We start from the raw sequence: 15,686 nt of genomic DNA on the forward strand, positions 1-15,686 counted from the left end.
GCATCTTGTAAGCTGAAGCGTTTCTATAGGAACCGTATGACATCTCTCCCGCCACTCCCCCAGCAGCTTCCTCTTGAGCATGCCCAGAGCAAACCTTGACTTTGGCTCAACTATCTGTGTGCAGTAACGGGCTGCACATATGGGACTATGAATGCGGTTCCTGATGAGCTCCAACTCTTTGTCTTTGGGAGAAGGAGGAAGAGGTCGTGCCCCGAGCTGGAGGATCTGCCCTGTGTCCTCTGAGACCCTCGCCCGTCGGTGGGCTCGTGGAGAATGCTCGCTTGTTTGGCCAGGGGGAATTTACTGGATATTCTTCAGGAGGGCTTCACGGAGGTAAATGCATGTCCCAAGTCTCACACAGACCTTTCTGGGGCAAGGCAGCATGCTTTAGTGCAGCATCTCTCAGGAATTGTTATGTCTCCCAGTGCTTTGAGTGCTTTGAGGAACAGAGAAGGAGAAAAATGAGCAAGATTTCAGGGCGGGAGAGCTGTTTACTAACAGAAGGGCATACTGGGCAGCTCAGCCAGGGGTCTGCAAATCAGCAATAGTTTTTTGAAGAGTTTGTGGCTGTTTTACAGCTGGTGTTTTTAGCTCTGAGTTTTTATTCTCTTCACAGTGCTTTACTGTTGTACCAGTAAATAATATAAACTGCAGCAAGGTTATGGAGCACAGTTTATTTTATAGAATTGACTCGTCTCCTGAGTATGTGAAGTCTCTATGTCTGAAGGCTGTTGGAAAGCCTGTAAATCTGCTTTGTGGACACACATTTCTTGGGAGAGGCTGACAAAGAGCAGGCTGGTGGTTTTTTTTCCCCATCTTGTTCTGTAGGTTGAATCTTTAGGGTACTGAAATTTGTCTGGGTGAGGAAAATATAATTTTTAAAGTGTTCTTTATTTGCTTCTTCTGCTGTTAGGGAGACTAATAAATCATAAAATAAGGAGTGAGAAGTACCAAGAAATTCCAGAGATGGGAATCCTGTAACTGCATGAGGAGTGCAGATTGCTGTCAGCTTCCCTCTTTAGGGTGCACAAAAAATTAGTTCCATTGGACTCTCTATGGACTCAGTACAAACTGCTGGGGCAGCCACTGCCTGGCTGTGCATCGTGCAGACCATGCTGGAGCCTGATTTCCTGTCTGTAAGCTGAAAGGAGAGAAAATTGTGGGGGCTTGTGCTGAAACAAAATAGTGGCTGCTATTTGTTTTCTCACCTGGTGGCAGAGATAGTCTCTTGGTGTGTTTTATTCTTTCTTAGAGAGCATAGCTTATTTTTGTTTGTGTTTAGTGGTTCCTCATCCTAGCATAGCTCAGCCCCCACCTGACTGTTCTGCCCCCATACTCCATTCTTCACAGAAAATGAATATCCCTCCTGGGCTTAACAGCACCCGCCATCACCAGGAAAACAAACTGGGTATGAAACTTGAGCCTCACAGCTTCACGCCAGCCACAGGTCCCCTTGGATTGCTCTGTGTAACTGTGTAAATACTCCATCCCCTCCTCCACAGAGTATCTCAGTCTCACTTTTAGCCAGCAAAGGTATTGCTTTAGCTCAAGCTTACACTTCCTGTGCTTGAGGGCAGCAGATCCTTCTCTGGCATAAATGAATAGTAACCTGTATTTTAATAATATAATGAATAATGGGAGGAAAGAACAGTTTTACAGTCAGTGCTAGCCCCACCCTCACTGTCTGGTTTTACCCACAGACTGCTCAGCTGTGGAAAAAACGTCGCTCACCCACCTTAAAAACAGATTCACTCTCATGTCTCCCACTTGGGCTCTCTCTGCTACATCACACACTTCACATTATAACAAAAGTAAAATAAAAAATCAGTTTTGCGAGTGCAGAACCTATGGTACAGAGAGGTTAAGTGACTTGCCAAGGACATGCATCACATCACAGACACAGTTGGAAATGATCGAGAAACCCTGTAATTCTGTGCCTTCTGTTTTGATCCACCAAATGTACTTCCTCTCCCTTATTTCTTTGTACCTTTAGTGCTTATTTATAGAAGTCCCTGAATGTGAAAGAGTGTCCCAAGGTGTCTGATCCCAACACAGCACTCTGATGTTGGAAGACTGGAAGTGAGTGGCTACTAAACCTAATGTTTGGGTATAAAAACAGATTCAAGATAAAAAGTCAGACTTGATTTAACACAAGCAGTGAATTGAGGTGTTGCAGGAATTGCCTTGCTGATTCGGTATCTGTTCTTTTGATAGAGCATCTTTTCTGGCCAGGTGGCTCTTTTGGTGACTGGATACCTTGAAATACAAGGATGTACTTTCCAAATCTGTGTGTTAACATACACAAGTAACTAAGTTGCTAGCAAGCTCCTAGGTGTATGTGCAGAGCTCAGGTGCAACCCTACACATGCCTGGGACCTAGAGGCCAGGTATAGTTCCAGTTTCTCTAGGGATATTGATTGTATGTCTCTATCTTGCACCTTGGGTCAATAATCCATGCCTGGAAAGTTACTCAGCACAGCCAAGATGCTACAGGCAAGTTTCTTTTGTTCCTTTGCATTCTTTTCCCTCTCTGTCCATCCTGCTGGCTGAGAGCCACCCCATCGGCCTCATTATCTCAGCAGGGATGGAGAAGGCAGCATAGTTGTCCCTTCTGCAGCTAATGCCTGTTCTGCTTCACAGATCATCTGTTAGATTGATGCTTTCTCCATGATGAACATAATCACAGATTGCCAAAGGGGCCCTGTAAATTGCAAGTTCAGGCCAGTTTATTTCCCTTCCCTTTCAGAGTCCCTGGCCAAAATATGTTATGGACAGTGTCACCTGCAGACATCTAAAGCAGGATGACTTTTGTTTAATGTTGAAATGCAGTGAACTCCCCTGTGGGCATCACACAGCTCCTGTCCCTCTCTCATTAATGGACTACCCTGCCTTGAAGGTGTTTCCCTGCTGTTTACTGAGACTTACCCTGCTCTGAGGCAGCTAAATAATTCAATCCCACAGCTGGATGGTGGCATGGGAATGTATGGCTGCTAAAAGCAGTAGTTTATAATGCAAGGAAACCATAGAGGGCATGATCTCCTCTGTGGTGCCTCTGTCCATGTGGCCTCAGCTTGTTCTGTCTCCTTGAGGAAATGCAGTTTATTTGAGATATGCGCTCACACTTCTGTCAGTTCTTTAAAACAGATGGGGCACACAGAAATGTTTCAGAAATGGGCCTGACAGCTGCAAGACATTAATGTGTCTGTATTTTAACAATAATATACCTTCTCTTTTTCAAGTTGAGAGATCATTTCCTCTGTCAATCTTAATTATGTAGTTGCTTGTGTGCAATGAGTCATTTGAAATAGCTATTTTTTTGCCTCTGAGATTACGTTGAACAACAGGCCTGGGATTGGCTCCTCTCCAGAGAGTGAAATGGCAGTGAATTTTTAAGAGCCCAAGCAGAGGTTGTTTTGAAATCAGGGTCTCCCAAAAGCAGCAACGTGAAATGCAAGATTACTACATAAGCCTCTGTCAACATGGCGAAATACCTACACATTTTGCTATGTGAGAACTGCTAGTCCCCAGCTGTATGCACGCAGGAAGTGGTGCAGTGCAGGTAGGGCTCTCGGTTCTCTCCGTAGCAGGCTGCTCATTGCCTGCCCCCTCACCAAGTGCTTCAAGTAATATTTTCGCTTGAGTAGTGGGTTCTTAGCTGAGTGGCATCTGCAGTAGGTGTTTCCTGGATTTCCCACACATATAAGGATTCCCACACATACAAGGATTCCTGGATTTCCCACACATACAAGGTTTGTTGTATTTCTTGGTGGACTTGAGGTGATTAGATGGCATCCTATCTGTGAGATCTGAATCCTTGCTGTGGGAAATGACCTGGGTTTGATTTTGGTTTGCTTTTCTGGTTGAAGTAATTTTTTGGCAGTATAGACTTGCTACTGTCTTGTTCTGGCAGCTGTTCTGTTCCCCTTGGTGTAACGTGCATGATCTGTGATAAAAATGTCTCTGCTACTGTGATCTTAGCAGAAGAATCTTGCACTCACCCTTTCCTCGCAAGGAGTGCTATTTATAGCTAATAGGATTCACTATGAAGAGAGCTGTTTTGACTCCTGTCTCCCTCGTCCAGTTCGGCCCGTTAGGACCAGCCCATAACTAAATGCTCCCTGTAGTACCGAATGCCTCAGAGCCTGGGTTTCACTAAATACACGAAGCTCTTTAGAGATGCTGCTGTTTCCCACATAGCAGGGCCAAGTCTCATTTCACATCGGCTTTGTTTCGGTATGAGTCCACTAGCATTTTACATCCTCTCTGCACTGTTAAAGCCACAGGATGGTCAGGCGCACTTGTTTAAGGCTTGGCCAGAGTGGGAAAGGCTGGGATCTGAAGAACCACCTGGACCTTGCCAGGTTGCCTGTCTGGTCTGCAAGAGACTGGGCAGCTCTTGCATTGTAATTCTGCTAAGCCTCAAGTACAGACATCAGAAGACACAGCTGGGGCTTCCCACACCTGGATTTACATGGAAATGTAGTTTAGCAGACAATTGCTTGCTCTAGCAGGAGTTCTTATCTCTTTTTCCCAAAGCCCTTGTGCCTGGCCAGCAACAGGACTATCAGCAAGGGAAGGATGTATTTACTGTTATATAGGATTAGGGGTTGAGCAGTTTTAGGATTCAATCCCTGTCTGAGGTTTACTGTATGTCTAAGCCAGGCTGTTACTTGGTTGCGTAGCAGTGGCTGTCCTTTGGCACGGTGTATTACAGTGCATTTGCACAGTTACAGTCAAAGATTTGTTGTTATCAAAGCATTTTACAAGGAACATAAAAAAATTAGTACAGCTGCTTTATAGCTAGAAACTGAGGCACACAGAGGTAAAGTGGGCTGCCAAATTCATAGCGAGTCATTGACAGAGCGAGGAACAGAGTCTGTGTCCTGAATGTGCCTTTACTGCCCTTCATCCTGGACCAGGCAACCTCACTGGGTGTCACATCCCCTTTTCTTCACATGAAAGGTTCTCGCCTGCAAAAAGCACTGTTCAGTCATACTGTGTGCTCGGTCTCTTCACAAAGCTTCTTTTCCTTGTCTGTACAGGGGTAGTGACTGCATTCTGCTAAATAAGGAACAATGCTCCTTTTCTTTCCTGAAGCATCAGGGAATGTCTCAGTGCAACTTGTTTTGACAGACCTTAGACTTTGTTTGGGTGTAGTGGAACCATTTGATAATTCAGGGTGAATCATGTGCTCCAAAGTACTGGCAGTTTACTGTAAAAGATCTCTTGTGGCTCAGCTTTTTGCCTGTATGCTTGCATAGAAACACTGCTTGTGAGAGAAAAGGGACTCAAAATACCAGATTGGGGAAAATGCAGAGGCACTAAAACATCTTGCAAAAGTACCAGAAATTAGCCCAAAAGCAGCAACCGGGCTTCAAATGGCAGTGACATTTTGGGGTGTGGATGTCTTGACTGTTGATTCAAACGAATACATCCTAGCAAGATTCATTTTACATGACTTTCTGGTAGGCTTCTGGAGTAGTTGTTGCCTGCAATGATAGTGAATTTGTTTAAGGAATGGATAACATCTTCAGATTCCTGAACATAAAAAGGGTGCACAGAACTGCCACTGTGGGTGTGGAAGGTATAGTGAGCAATCCCTGGATTTTTACAAACAGGAGATTGGAGTTAAAGGAGGTATAGGTAGAAAACAGATTAATTGCAGGGAGAATGCTTGTGTGTGGTGTTATGAAAGTGACAGGCAAAATTACTGTTTAAAGAAAGCACACTTAGATGCCACTCACAAAAATACCCCTATCTGGCAGATGGGTGGCACAAGTGAGATCACTGTCTGACAGCAAGGATATGTCTTGCCAAAAGATCAATAGAAGGAAAAGGTTTCTTATATTAAAAGGGAAAATGGAATCATCAGGCTTTTTTTCTGCACAAATTAAATAACTCTTTGGTTCTACAGAGATAAAAAACTGTCAGACATGCATTTCTTGCCATTTGCCCACCTAGGCCCAGTTTCTTGAGAAGAGACTCAAGGTTATTTATTAAGTTGCAACAAACTACTGAGCATAACTGTCTTTGAGATGTGAGTGGTGCTGCTGGCCTCATGAGCTGTTTAAAGAGATCTTACATTTGCTTCTACTAAGCTCTTCCAAATGAATTCTAAAATACAACACTGAATGAATAAGATACCAGTATATATAGGCACAGGTAAGAATTATTTCATTCTGTACTGAAAGTTGTATGTCTCTGGAATGGAGCATGACAGCGATCGGCTGTGCAACAAGAAGTAAAAATCAAAATGGTAGAAATAATTTAGGGAGTTTGAATGGAATTGGGCCTTACTCTTTAATGCTTAAGCTCTTCCTGTTAATGGGTAAAGGACTGTGAAAGATGTGGAAAACTGCAGTGAAAAATTACGTGTCCTGCTGGATAGCTGAGCACTCTGGAAATTCTTGCTGTTGTTTGCATTCAGGCAACATGTGAAATACACCTTCAGCTCTAAACTTCATCCTTCACAGACCTTCCAGCACTTGAGCTGGCATCTGAAAGTCTGCCAGTGAGCTGCTTTCTTAGTAGAGCAGACATTTGTTCCCCTCCCAGTAAGAAGTGGTAGCTTAGCCAGGATGCCACAGGCAGATGTCATTTCAACCCAGCAGAACTGCCAGGATTTGAGCAAAAGCTGCTGCTCTTCTCCCTCTGGAGACGAAGACAGCGTTCTCCCCATCCTGACATTCTGAATGAAGGGCAGAATCCGTTCCTGTGCAAGATCTGTGTTTAGGAAGCTGTGTACAGAGAGGAGGATTTAATTCTTTGTATTTGCTCTGAACACCCAGGATGACAGGAACATCTCTAAAGTATTTCTAAAGATTTGGCCAAAGCCTTCTAAAGTTGCAAGCTCTTGCTTTCTAAAATCTTTGCACAAACCTGAACAGCCGATGAATGGTAGTCAGAATCAACGTTTTCAAAAATGTTGTCTGGACTAAGAGATCAGAAAGCAGAAGACTGGCCTTTATATTTTTGAATCTGGCTAGAGAAGCAGGTGGCTACTGCTTGAGGTGAATTCACTGAGCCGAAGAAACAGGTTACATTAAGATGAGGAAAATCCAACTGAGTGTGCCTAGAGCATAGCATGGGTTAAGGGCAGCTCCTCCCAAAGGTTTGTGCTGCTTGAGTCTTTGAAATTGACCTTAGAAGTTATAGAAAACATGCGCTGGCTAGAATTTCATCCAGACTTCAGGATAATCCTTCTTTCTGGGTCTCAGCAAGTCAGTGAAAAATCCTTGTCCAGACATGTTAGGGTATTGGAAATGTCCATGTTTTCACTCAGATACGGGTGAAGGGTTAAGGAGCTCCTGGTCTTTTGCTGCTCACATGCTATTTCTGTCTCCTGGTGTGCGCCAGATTGCATGGGTGCCGCCTTTTCCAAACTGTGTCGCTGTACTGAGGCATGTTCTGTGCTTGAGACAGGCTGTTTATAGAAGATTTGGAAAATACACATCAGACCCAAAGTTATTTTGAATGAAATTACACCTCCTGCTTTAAAGTAAGATTTTTATAAAAGAGGAGTCCTGTGGGTGCATATGGTTGTTCTGGCATCACTCTGGTCATAATTGGGTGGATTTCACTGTTGGATGCATCAAGAGCTATCTCAATACATTAAACAGCCTGAATCACATTTAAGCGGCAATTTTGACGAATAAAATCTGCTGGCTTTGAGAGCAGAGAGAAACATATTCTTTGCTTGTGAGTTTTTATTTTCTGCTTCTACAAAGGCCTTCTCAAACAAAAACAAAAAAAATCAAACTGGAGGAACCCTGGATGGAAAATTACAGTTCCATCTAATTAAGGTAATGTCAGAAAGCTTAGAAATCATACAAGGCCTTAAACATGACATCCTGAGGCAATTAGGCTAGCCTTTGAGCTTTGCTGTTGCAGACACTTGGTTCAGTGCTCTGAACAGACAGGACACTAAATGCCTTTCATATTGGGACCAACCTCATAGCATGAGGGCTATTATTATTGACCTTGTTAGACCCGGTGCTTGGGCAGTGTCCAAAGGGTATGAAAGAAAAGCAGACTAAAGATTATGAGAAACATTATTTTTCCAGGCTGATTCCCTAAATCCAACAATAAGGATAGATTCAAATTCATCAAATGAACGCAGAAAAGTCATCTCTTCCTAGAAGCAGAGTGTCATGGGAGTCTGTTCTAACATGATAGCAAGGAGGTCAGGCCCTCTGAAGGCATCTGCCTGCTGAAGAATGATTTTGTGCAAGAATGAAGATTTGGCCAACTTCAAAATGTTCAATACCCTAATCTCAGAAGAGGTGAAAATTAACCTTATACAGTGTAATGTAGCTGGCACTGATAATAAAGGACAGAGTAGCATATCAAGGCATTGTGATCTACCTATATTTACCATCAGGCAGACTGGACTGATTGATGGTTGAGAGGGGAGAAATGTGAGCTCTAAGTAGCAGGTGGTGAATTGCACTGGTTAAATGAGAATAGCAAGGACATCTACAACTGGCAGGAGATTTGCAATAGAGCTGCTGCTTTTCTTCCACCTGTGGAAAATACTAGATAATGACACTTAATTGTAATTATTGGTAAGGGATTACAGCTGCTGAGAAAAATGTGCTGACCCTGGAAGGGCATTTTCCTCCTGCCTATCATTGGCTGTCATATGAAAGCACAAAGATATATGCTCCTGACCTCGACAGCTTTTTTCCTATAACCAGTAGGTCTGAGGCACTTCTTCAGGCTATGTGCTGAATCAATGATCTAAAGTAAAATCCTGCTTTGAGATGTGTTGTGCTTACTGAAGTGCTAATCTGTAATTTGCCAGCAGAAGTGCCTGCAAGTTGGGAAATTCCTTATAACTGCAGGTGGCCCCTAGTACCTTGCTTTAAAAAATTTCTCCTGCCCTGCAAAGTCTTTTAAGGCTTCCAGAGTGACTTGGATATAAACGCCCTAGATGATCTGCCTAGGAACTGAAGCAATCTGGGCTCTGACTTCCTTCAGGTAAGGGAGCTACTCTTCCCATTGGAAGGTACAGGTAAACCTGGCCTTTTTTTGGAACACAAAGCTGTGTTAACATAAATGGGATTAAGCTTAACTCCACCATAATCCTAATAACATGTGCTCTGCATAGTAAGTTAGACTAGGCTGATATGGTTTTCTTCTGAAAAATCTCCTTTTGAAAGAAATATGGGTGTAGGATTAGAGCAGCGTGAGATTTGGCTGAACAGAAGCTCAAACCAAAATACAGGGAATTAATCAATTGTTATGAAGGAAGAGGATGAGCTAGATAGAACAATAGCTGTTCCCTCTCTGACTGTTCTTGGATATAATTGTCAGCCATACCAGGTTATAAACCAACAAGGGGAAGCTTTAGGGATTTGTTCAATCCTGTGAAGTTCTGGAGCTTCTGTAGAAAACTGTAGTAGTATAGTTACAGCATCACAGGAATTGGTGTAATAAGTCCCACAGGATCTTTCCCCTCAACTAGAAAGTGAAAAGTTAAACAAGAGGAGTGCTAAGAATTTGAGCAGCTGTCAGAGCAGGGGACCTAAGCAGGTTTGGGGGACTACTGGGTCCAGCCTCCTAGGCACAAAGGCTCACTCTGCGTCCTTTACTCAGTCTGGGTTGTGTTCTTCTGTTTGCTCTGCCTCTGGGGTTAGTGCCTCTTTATTTAAAGGCACAAAATGTACTACTGTGTTGTCAGGAAGCAGTGTGAAAGCACCAGGGGGGGACAGCCTCGGAAAAGGAAAGGCAGAGTACTTTTGAGATGTGTCATCCACCTCCTTGTTTGTTCCCAACCTCCTTTCTCTCCTCCTTGGAGTTCTCTTGACTAAGAGGAGCTGAGACCTATGTGAGACTGGATTGGACACGTGTATTGTTTGAGCTGGGATGTCTGCAGCCACAAATGGTGATGGAGCATGTGTTTTTGGTGTGAGTATTTCTGTGGACAAGTGACAAGCACAGGCTAGGGAGTAGTTTTGTGGGGTGGAATAGGCTGTGTAGAGTTGCTGTTTTCATGGCGGGATACACCCTAGCAAATCTTTGTTTTCTCTGTGTTGGAAGATGATACCTGGAGTATTTTCCAGAACAGATGCCATGAATGGTGTCCATCCAGGTAGCAGATTATATTGCTGTGGTAATACTTAGGGCTGTTCTGTTGTGAATTGAGATAGCTGTCTTGGGTTTTGAATCAAATGGAATTCTGAGAGAGTGAAACAAATGTTTTACTTTTCGTATGGGTCTGATTCATTAAACGGAATCTGTGGCTGTGGATCAAGCCCTTGTGCTTGTGTTGGAGGTATAGGGCTTTAAGGTATGGCCCACAATGTCCTTGTTATTGCCCAGTTCATGCCAGCTGATGGGGAAGCCAGAGAGAGTGGTGAAGCAAAGCATTTTTGACTCGCTAGCTTAAAAATTGCTATTGGGATTTCTGCTGAGCAGCCTGGGGGCTTTGTTCCCTCATGCATTGAACACCCCTTTGCCATTTTTAGGTCACTAAACTTTTATATCTGTTATTTTCTCGGTAAGTTCAGTCACTCGCTCACCTCAGCTGCCAGAAGAGACGGCTTATTCCCTGGGTTTTTAGCTCTGCAGCAATCCAAGTCTCTTGCTAAAGCCATTAGATGTTCTAGTTTTTGGACACAAAATCAGGAAATGCTGATCAGTCCAACTGTCTGACCTTCTGCAGGAAAAACTTATGCTTTAGGGGGGAAAAAAAAAAGCAAAACTAACCAAACAACAAAGTCAGTCTGCTAATGAAATGTAAGTCTGCAGTATTACAGCAGCTACTGGTATGAAATTACTTTGTAATGGCGACATACATATTCCGTTGCCTCAAAATCCTCCTTTTAGTAATCATTATTTAAAATGTAAATGCGCTGGGATTTAGGAGTTACTTTTTTTATTTCCCCTAATAATAACAATGTCAACCTTCTCATGCTTTTAAGAGATAGAGACTAAAGGTTTGCCAAAAGTAGTTTTATGAATGCATGAAGAATGTTCAGAGAAAAGAAATGGAAAAACAGACCCTTTTGCTAAGCAGTTTGTTTTCTTTTTGAGTGAAAACAAAAGTGTCTGAATGGAAGAACCCTATAGACTCCTATTAAAAACTGCAAATTTTCTGTAGGCTGGAAAGGGCTCTTCCCTTGTGGAATTAGTACAATGTAACAGTTTAGAACTTTGTAAAATGATTTGAAAAATGACACCAAGGTATTAAACACTACCGTGTCTTATTTCCGTAAATTACCTAGACTTCAGATGAACATTTCATGCTGCGACCCTATTCGGTACATCTTTACTTATTAATCTAGATATTTCTATAATGATGCTGTATTACTATAAACAAACCTACTTCTTTTCTCTGGTACTTGTTTGAATAAATTATTGAATTGAATAAAATTTATGGAATAGAAGGCTTGTGGTCTCTGGCTCTGGCATTAGACTGTTGTGAGACTAAACCTCAGTGCCCACATGGTCAGTTAAAATACAATTGCAAGAGGTGGGGGTGCTTTTTGCAGCTGGCAAGAGTCACTACTGCTGCTCTGAAAATCAGCACATGATCAACTTGTGCAAGAGAGAGAAAGTCAAGGCTTGTTGATTCTCCACAGTGCCCGGTCACATTAAGTAGCAAATAAAGACGTCTGAAACTGGGCAGGCAAAACTGACATGCATCGTTGCCATTACAGCCAAAGTAGAGCATGCAGATCCAATCCACGTGACAGGCCAAGTCTGTTCCAGCAAGCACGCGTCGGATCTGCCACTTCTGCTTCCTTCTTTTCAAAAGCCATTAGGCAGTACCCCAAGCTCATCTTCTCTGGTCTGCTCTCCAGCTCTCTGCTGAGTGGGTGGAACTGATTGAATACAGGTCCAGTCACCTTTCTGAACCAGCAGACCGAACCATGGTGTGATTAAAGTTGGATTTCCTATGTCAGGATAATTAAGAGTGAAGCTGTGATCAGATTGTGACTTTGATGGGCTGTAAAAGCCTAGACTCTGACTGACATTGCTGAGATAATATGGAATGGAGACTTAAAACCTGCTGCATTGGCAGAATAATGGGAAGCTTAGTGAAAAGGGAGGTAATCCCATAAACGGATCAGTTTGTTTACTCTCCATGTACAACACCAGGCCTTCCCAAAGGGATTTCAGTGTTACCAGTGCTCCTACTAGTCATGGAAGTGCTACTGAGAGGGGGATGGAAAGGGAAAGGTCATGTGAACCTGCTCTTTGCCTTTCAGTCCGTTATGCCAGATGGGTCCTCATGCTGACCAGAAACCTGGGTTTCAGTTTCCCTGGTCTTCCCCTTGTGGCAACATGCAGAGCTATATGAAGCAGCATCCAGTATGACCTGCTGGAAAGGCAGTGCTCCTTGCTCTCAGGTCTTGCAGGTGTTAAGTGCTGTGGCAAGCCAGCTTCCACATGTGCAGAAATAGAAACTGGGCCATTAGAAATGCTGATGCAGCTCCAAGGAAATGAAGGAAGGGGGCTCTACAACACGGTGTCTCTTCCCTGTTGCATGAACTGTTAGAAGTGAGCCATGCTGGGAGTGTTAAGGAGGGAGGCTGTTGTCCCTTCCAGGAAATCTGTCCTGGTTTCTTTTGATAGATGGCATAGTTTAATGGCAAATAACACAGTTTGTTGCTTCTGCATTGTGGGTTTCCTACTTTCTTGATATGTGGAAGAAAATAGTGTGGATGGGACACTAAATGCTGTGAGTGAACCAATTCTGGCACCAAAAATGAGGGGGTGACAGCATTGGTTTGGCACCAACCTAGATGAAACGTAAGGTAAAGCTCTTTTATCAGCTGTGCTTAGATCATGAGTCCTGTCCTGGCATGGAGTGAGCTGCACCACAGTGTGCAGTAATGTCAGTTACTGCTCAGCAGGCTTTGGGATGAGACCATTGGTGTTTGTTTTCAAGGGCAAAAGACAATGAGATCTGTGAAGATGAAAGAGAAAAGTGAGAGCTATGCAACTTTCCCCTGAAATGGCAATGACATGCAAATGTTTTGTTTTCTGTTTTCAGCAACAACTACAGGCATATGTGGCCTGGGTGAATTCCCAGCTGAAGAAGCAGCCAACAATAAAGCCAGTCCAAGACCTGAGACAAGATCTCCGAGATGGAGTCATTCTTGCTTTGCTCATTGAGATTGTAGGTCAGTAATGCCATATGGCACTATTTTTCATCTTGCAGTTTTAGATCTTGCGTAGAAGAGGCTGGCCATGGCTCTGACATCTGTCAAGCATACTGGCAGATGTTAATGATGGTGTCAGAGCTTGTGCAGGGGGGAAGGAGTGACTTTAAAAGAAAACAATCATAAAGCAAATCATAGATGCAATTCTATTAAAGTCCTTATGTTTTAGCAGACAGTTACAACAGATGTGCTAAAACCTGTCAGGGACCATATTAACTCCCATGAGGCTGGAATGGAGTTATGAAAGGATTTACCTTGTAGAGGAATGGTGTTAGTGTGTGGCATATTTGGAAGAGTGACCTACTTGCTGAGATACTCTTCTCCCTGGGCTCAACTTCACTCCCGAATTCTCTACTACCTCCTCCCCCCTAGCAGCAGTCAGTTCATTACACGTTGTTTCTGCTGCTCCTTCCTCCTCACACTCTTCCCCTGCTCCAGTGTGGGGCCCCACACAAGGAAGATAGTCCTCCACGAACTTCTCCAACGTGAGTCCTTCCCACAGGCTGCAGTCCTTCACGAACTGCTCCAGCATGGGTCCTTTCCATGGAGTGCAGTCCTTCAAGAACAGACTGCTCCAGTGTGGGTCCCCCACAGGGTCACAGGTCCTGCCAGAAGACCTGCTCCACTGTGGGCTTCTCTCCACGGGGCCACAGGTCCTGCCAGGAGCCAGCTCCAGTGCAGGGTCTCCATGGATTCACAGCCTCCTTTGGGGCACATCCACCTGCTCTGGCATGGGGTCCTCCACGGGCTGCAGGTGGATCTCTGCTCCACCGTTAACCTCGATGGGCTGCAGGGGAACAACTTGCTTCACCGTGGTCTTCACCACAGGCTGCAGGGGAATCTCTGCTCTAGTGCCTGGAGCACCTTCTCCCCCTCCTTCTTCACTGACCTTGGCATCTACATAGTTGTTTCTCTCACATCCTCTCTCCTGTGTGCTGTTGTGCAGCAGTTTTTACCCTTCTTAAATATGCAATCACAGAGGTGCTACCAACATCACTGATTGGCTCAGCCTTGGCCAGTGGTGGGTCCTTCTTGGAGCCAGCTGGAACTAGCTCTGTCGGACATGGGGGAAGCTTCTGGCATGTTCTCAAAGAAGCCACCGCTGTAGCCCCCCAGCTACCAAAATCTTGCCATGTAAACCCAATGCAGTCTCCAACCTAGTTATTCCTGGTACTGGATATGTTATAAACAGGACAAGAAGCCATGCATGCCTCTTGCAGTACCCAGAGAAGAGATAAATCAGGCCCTACACCTATAGCAATTCCTGTGACAGCACCAAGCAGTTCAGTTCTTCTCTAATAAAGTTTTTTCACTCCTTTAGCTGGTGAGAAGTTGAATGGCATTCAGGTCAACCCTACCAGCCAGCAGGAGATGAGGGAAAATGTGGAGAAAGTCTTACAGTTCGTAGCATCAAAAAAGATCCGCATGCATCAGACGTCAGCAAAAGGTATGTGCCCCTGGTGGTCACCACAGATGATTCTATCTGTTGAAGGCCTGTTTCTGGCTTTGTTTCATATCAAACAGATAATGTATTGGTTTGTGGGGGAGTTTTGTTTTTTTTTTTTTTTTCTTTCCTCCTGTGGTTTAGTAACAGGTTTTGGGTTGAATGATACTGCCTTCTTGACTGCTTCTGGTAACAGCACAGTGCACAGAAACAAAAATGCCTTTTCTTCTGCTACTGAGCAGTCAGAAGATAAGTAATGGTGTAATGAGGAATATGGACTCGGAATCTTTCAGTAAAAGGACATATAAACCTGCTACTGTGAAATGAGACATGGGAAAAATATTTCTGGTCCACAGGAAACCTGTGATACTGTTTCACATGGCCTGTAAGTAGGGAGGAGACCCAAAATGCAAAATCATGTGTCTATGGCATGGTTTAGTCAGATATCACAAGGATTGCTCGCGTGTGTGTGTAGATGTATGGGGTAGGAGACAGGCCCTGATCCTTACTGTTTGCTGACTGTACTGGGGGGGGGAATACAGTTCTGATTTTCTGTGGCCCTTCAGATGAGAAAGAGGGGAAAATTGCAGAGACAGACTACATGCAGTTCATGACCCTTGTTGTTAGCAGAAGAGTACAAGCTGTTGGTTTATAGGCCTTGGTGAGAGGCTTAGAATTTAAATACGAGTACTGCTCCCACAGTACTGCCACTGGCAGATTGGAGGCTCTACTGTTTCTTTCGGTAGCGTTGCAAGTTGTCTTATGAGGTCATGGCTATAGAAATGATACCAATATTGGTAAAAGTCTTATATAAGCAAAGGTATCAACCTGGATATGCAATGAAATGGTGTCATGTGGTCATGGGATAGGATACAGGCACGAGACCCTGGGACACACGCTCCAGAGCTCCTGTCATAGTTCTGACATTGAGTCATTCTAGGACTTCAGATGATTCACACAAACTCTTGGCTTCATGTTCTCCATGAATAATGTGTAGGTAACAGCCACTGTGACTTATTTTGGCTATTTATAATTTTTTGGATACTAAAGCAAGTAATAACCAGCCTTTG

The 15,686-nt window shown here is 43.9% G+C and overlaps 1 protein-coding gene across 1 annotated transcript in view; it reads left to right on the forward strand.

Moving 5' to 3' along the window:
• Positions 1-273: 273 nt before the first annotated feature.
• The window catches only part of DIXDC1 (DIX domain containing 1), a gene marked incomplete at its 5' end in the record, with an annotated part of 38,575 nt that continues 23,162 nt past the window's right edge, over positions 274-15,686 (forward strand). Inside the window, 3 exons of the mRNA XM_082330613.1 lie at positions 274-333; positions 13,004-13,133; positions 14,494-14,619. Coding sequence (XP_082186739.1) covers positions 274-333; positions 13,004-13,133; positions 14,494-14,619 — 316 coding nt within the window. The remainder of the gene's footprint in view (positions 334-13,003; positions 13,134-14,493; positions 14,620-15,686) is intronic.

The sequence above is a fragment of the Platalea leucorodia genome (assembly GCF_965183815.1).
Source record: "Platalea leucorodia genome assembly, chromosome: 20".
In the NCBI taxonomy this organism is placed as follows: Eukaryota; Metazoa; Chordata; class Aves; order Pelecaniformes; family Threskiornithidae; genus Platalea; species Platalea leucorodia.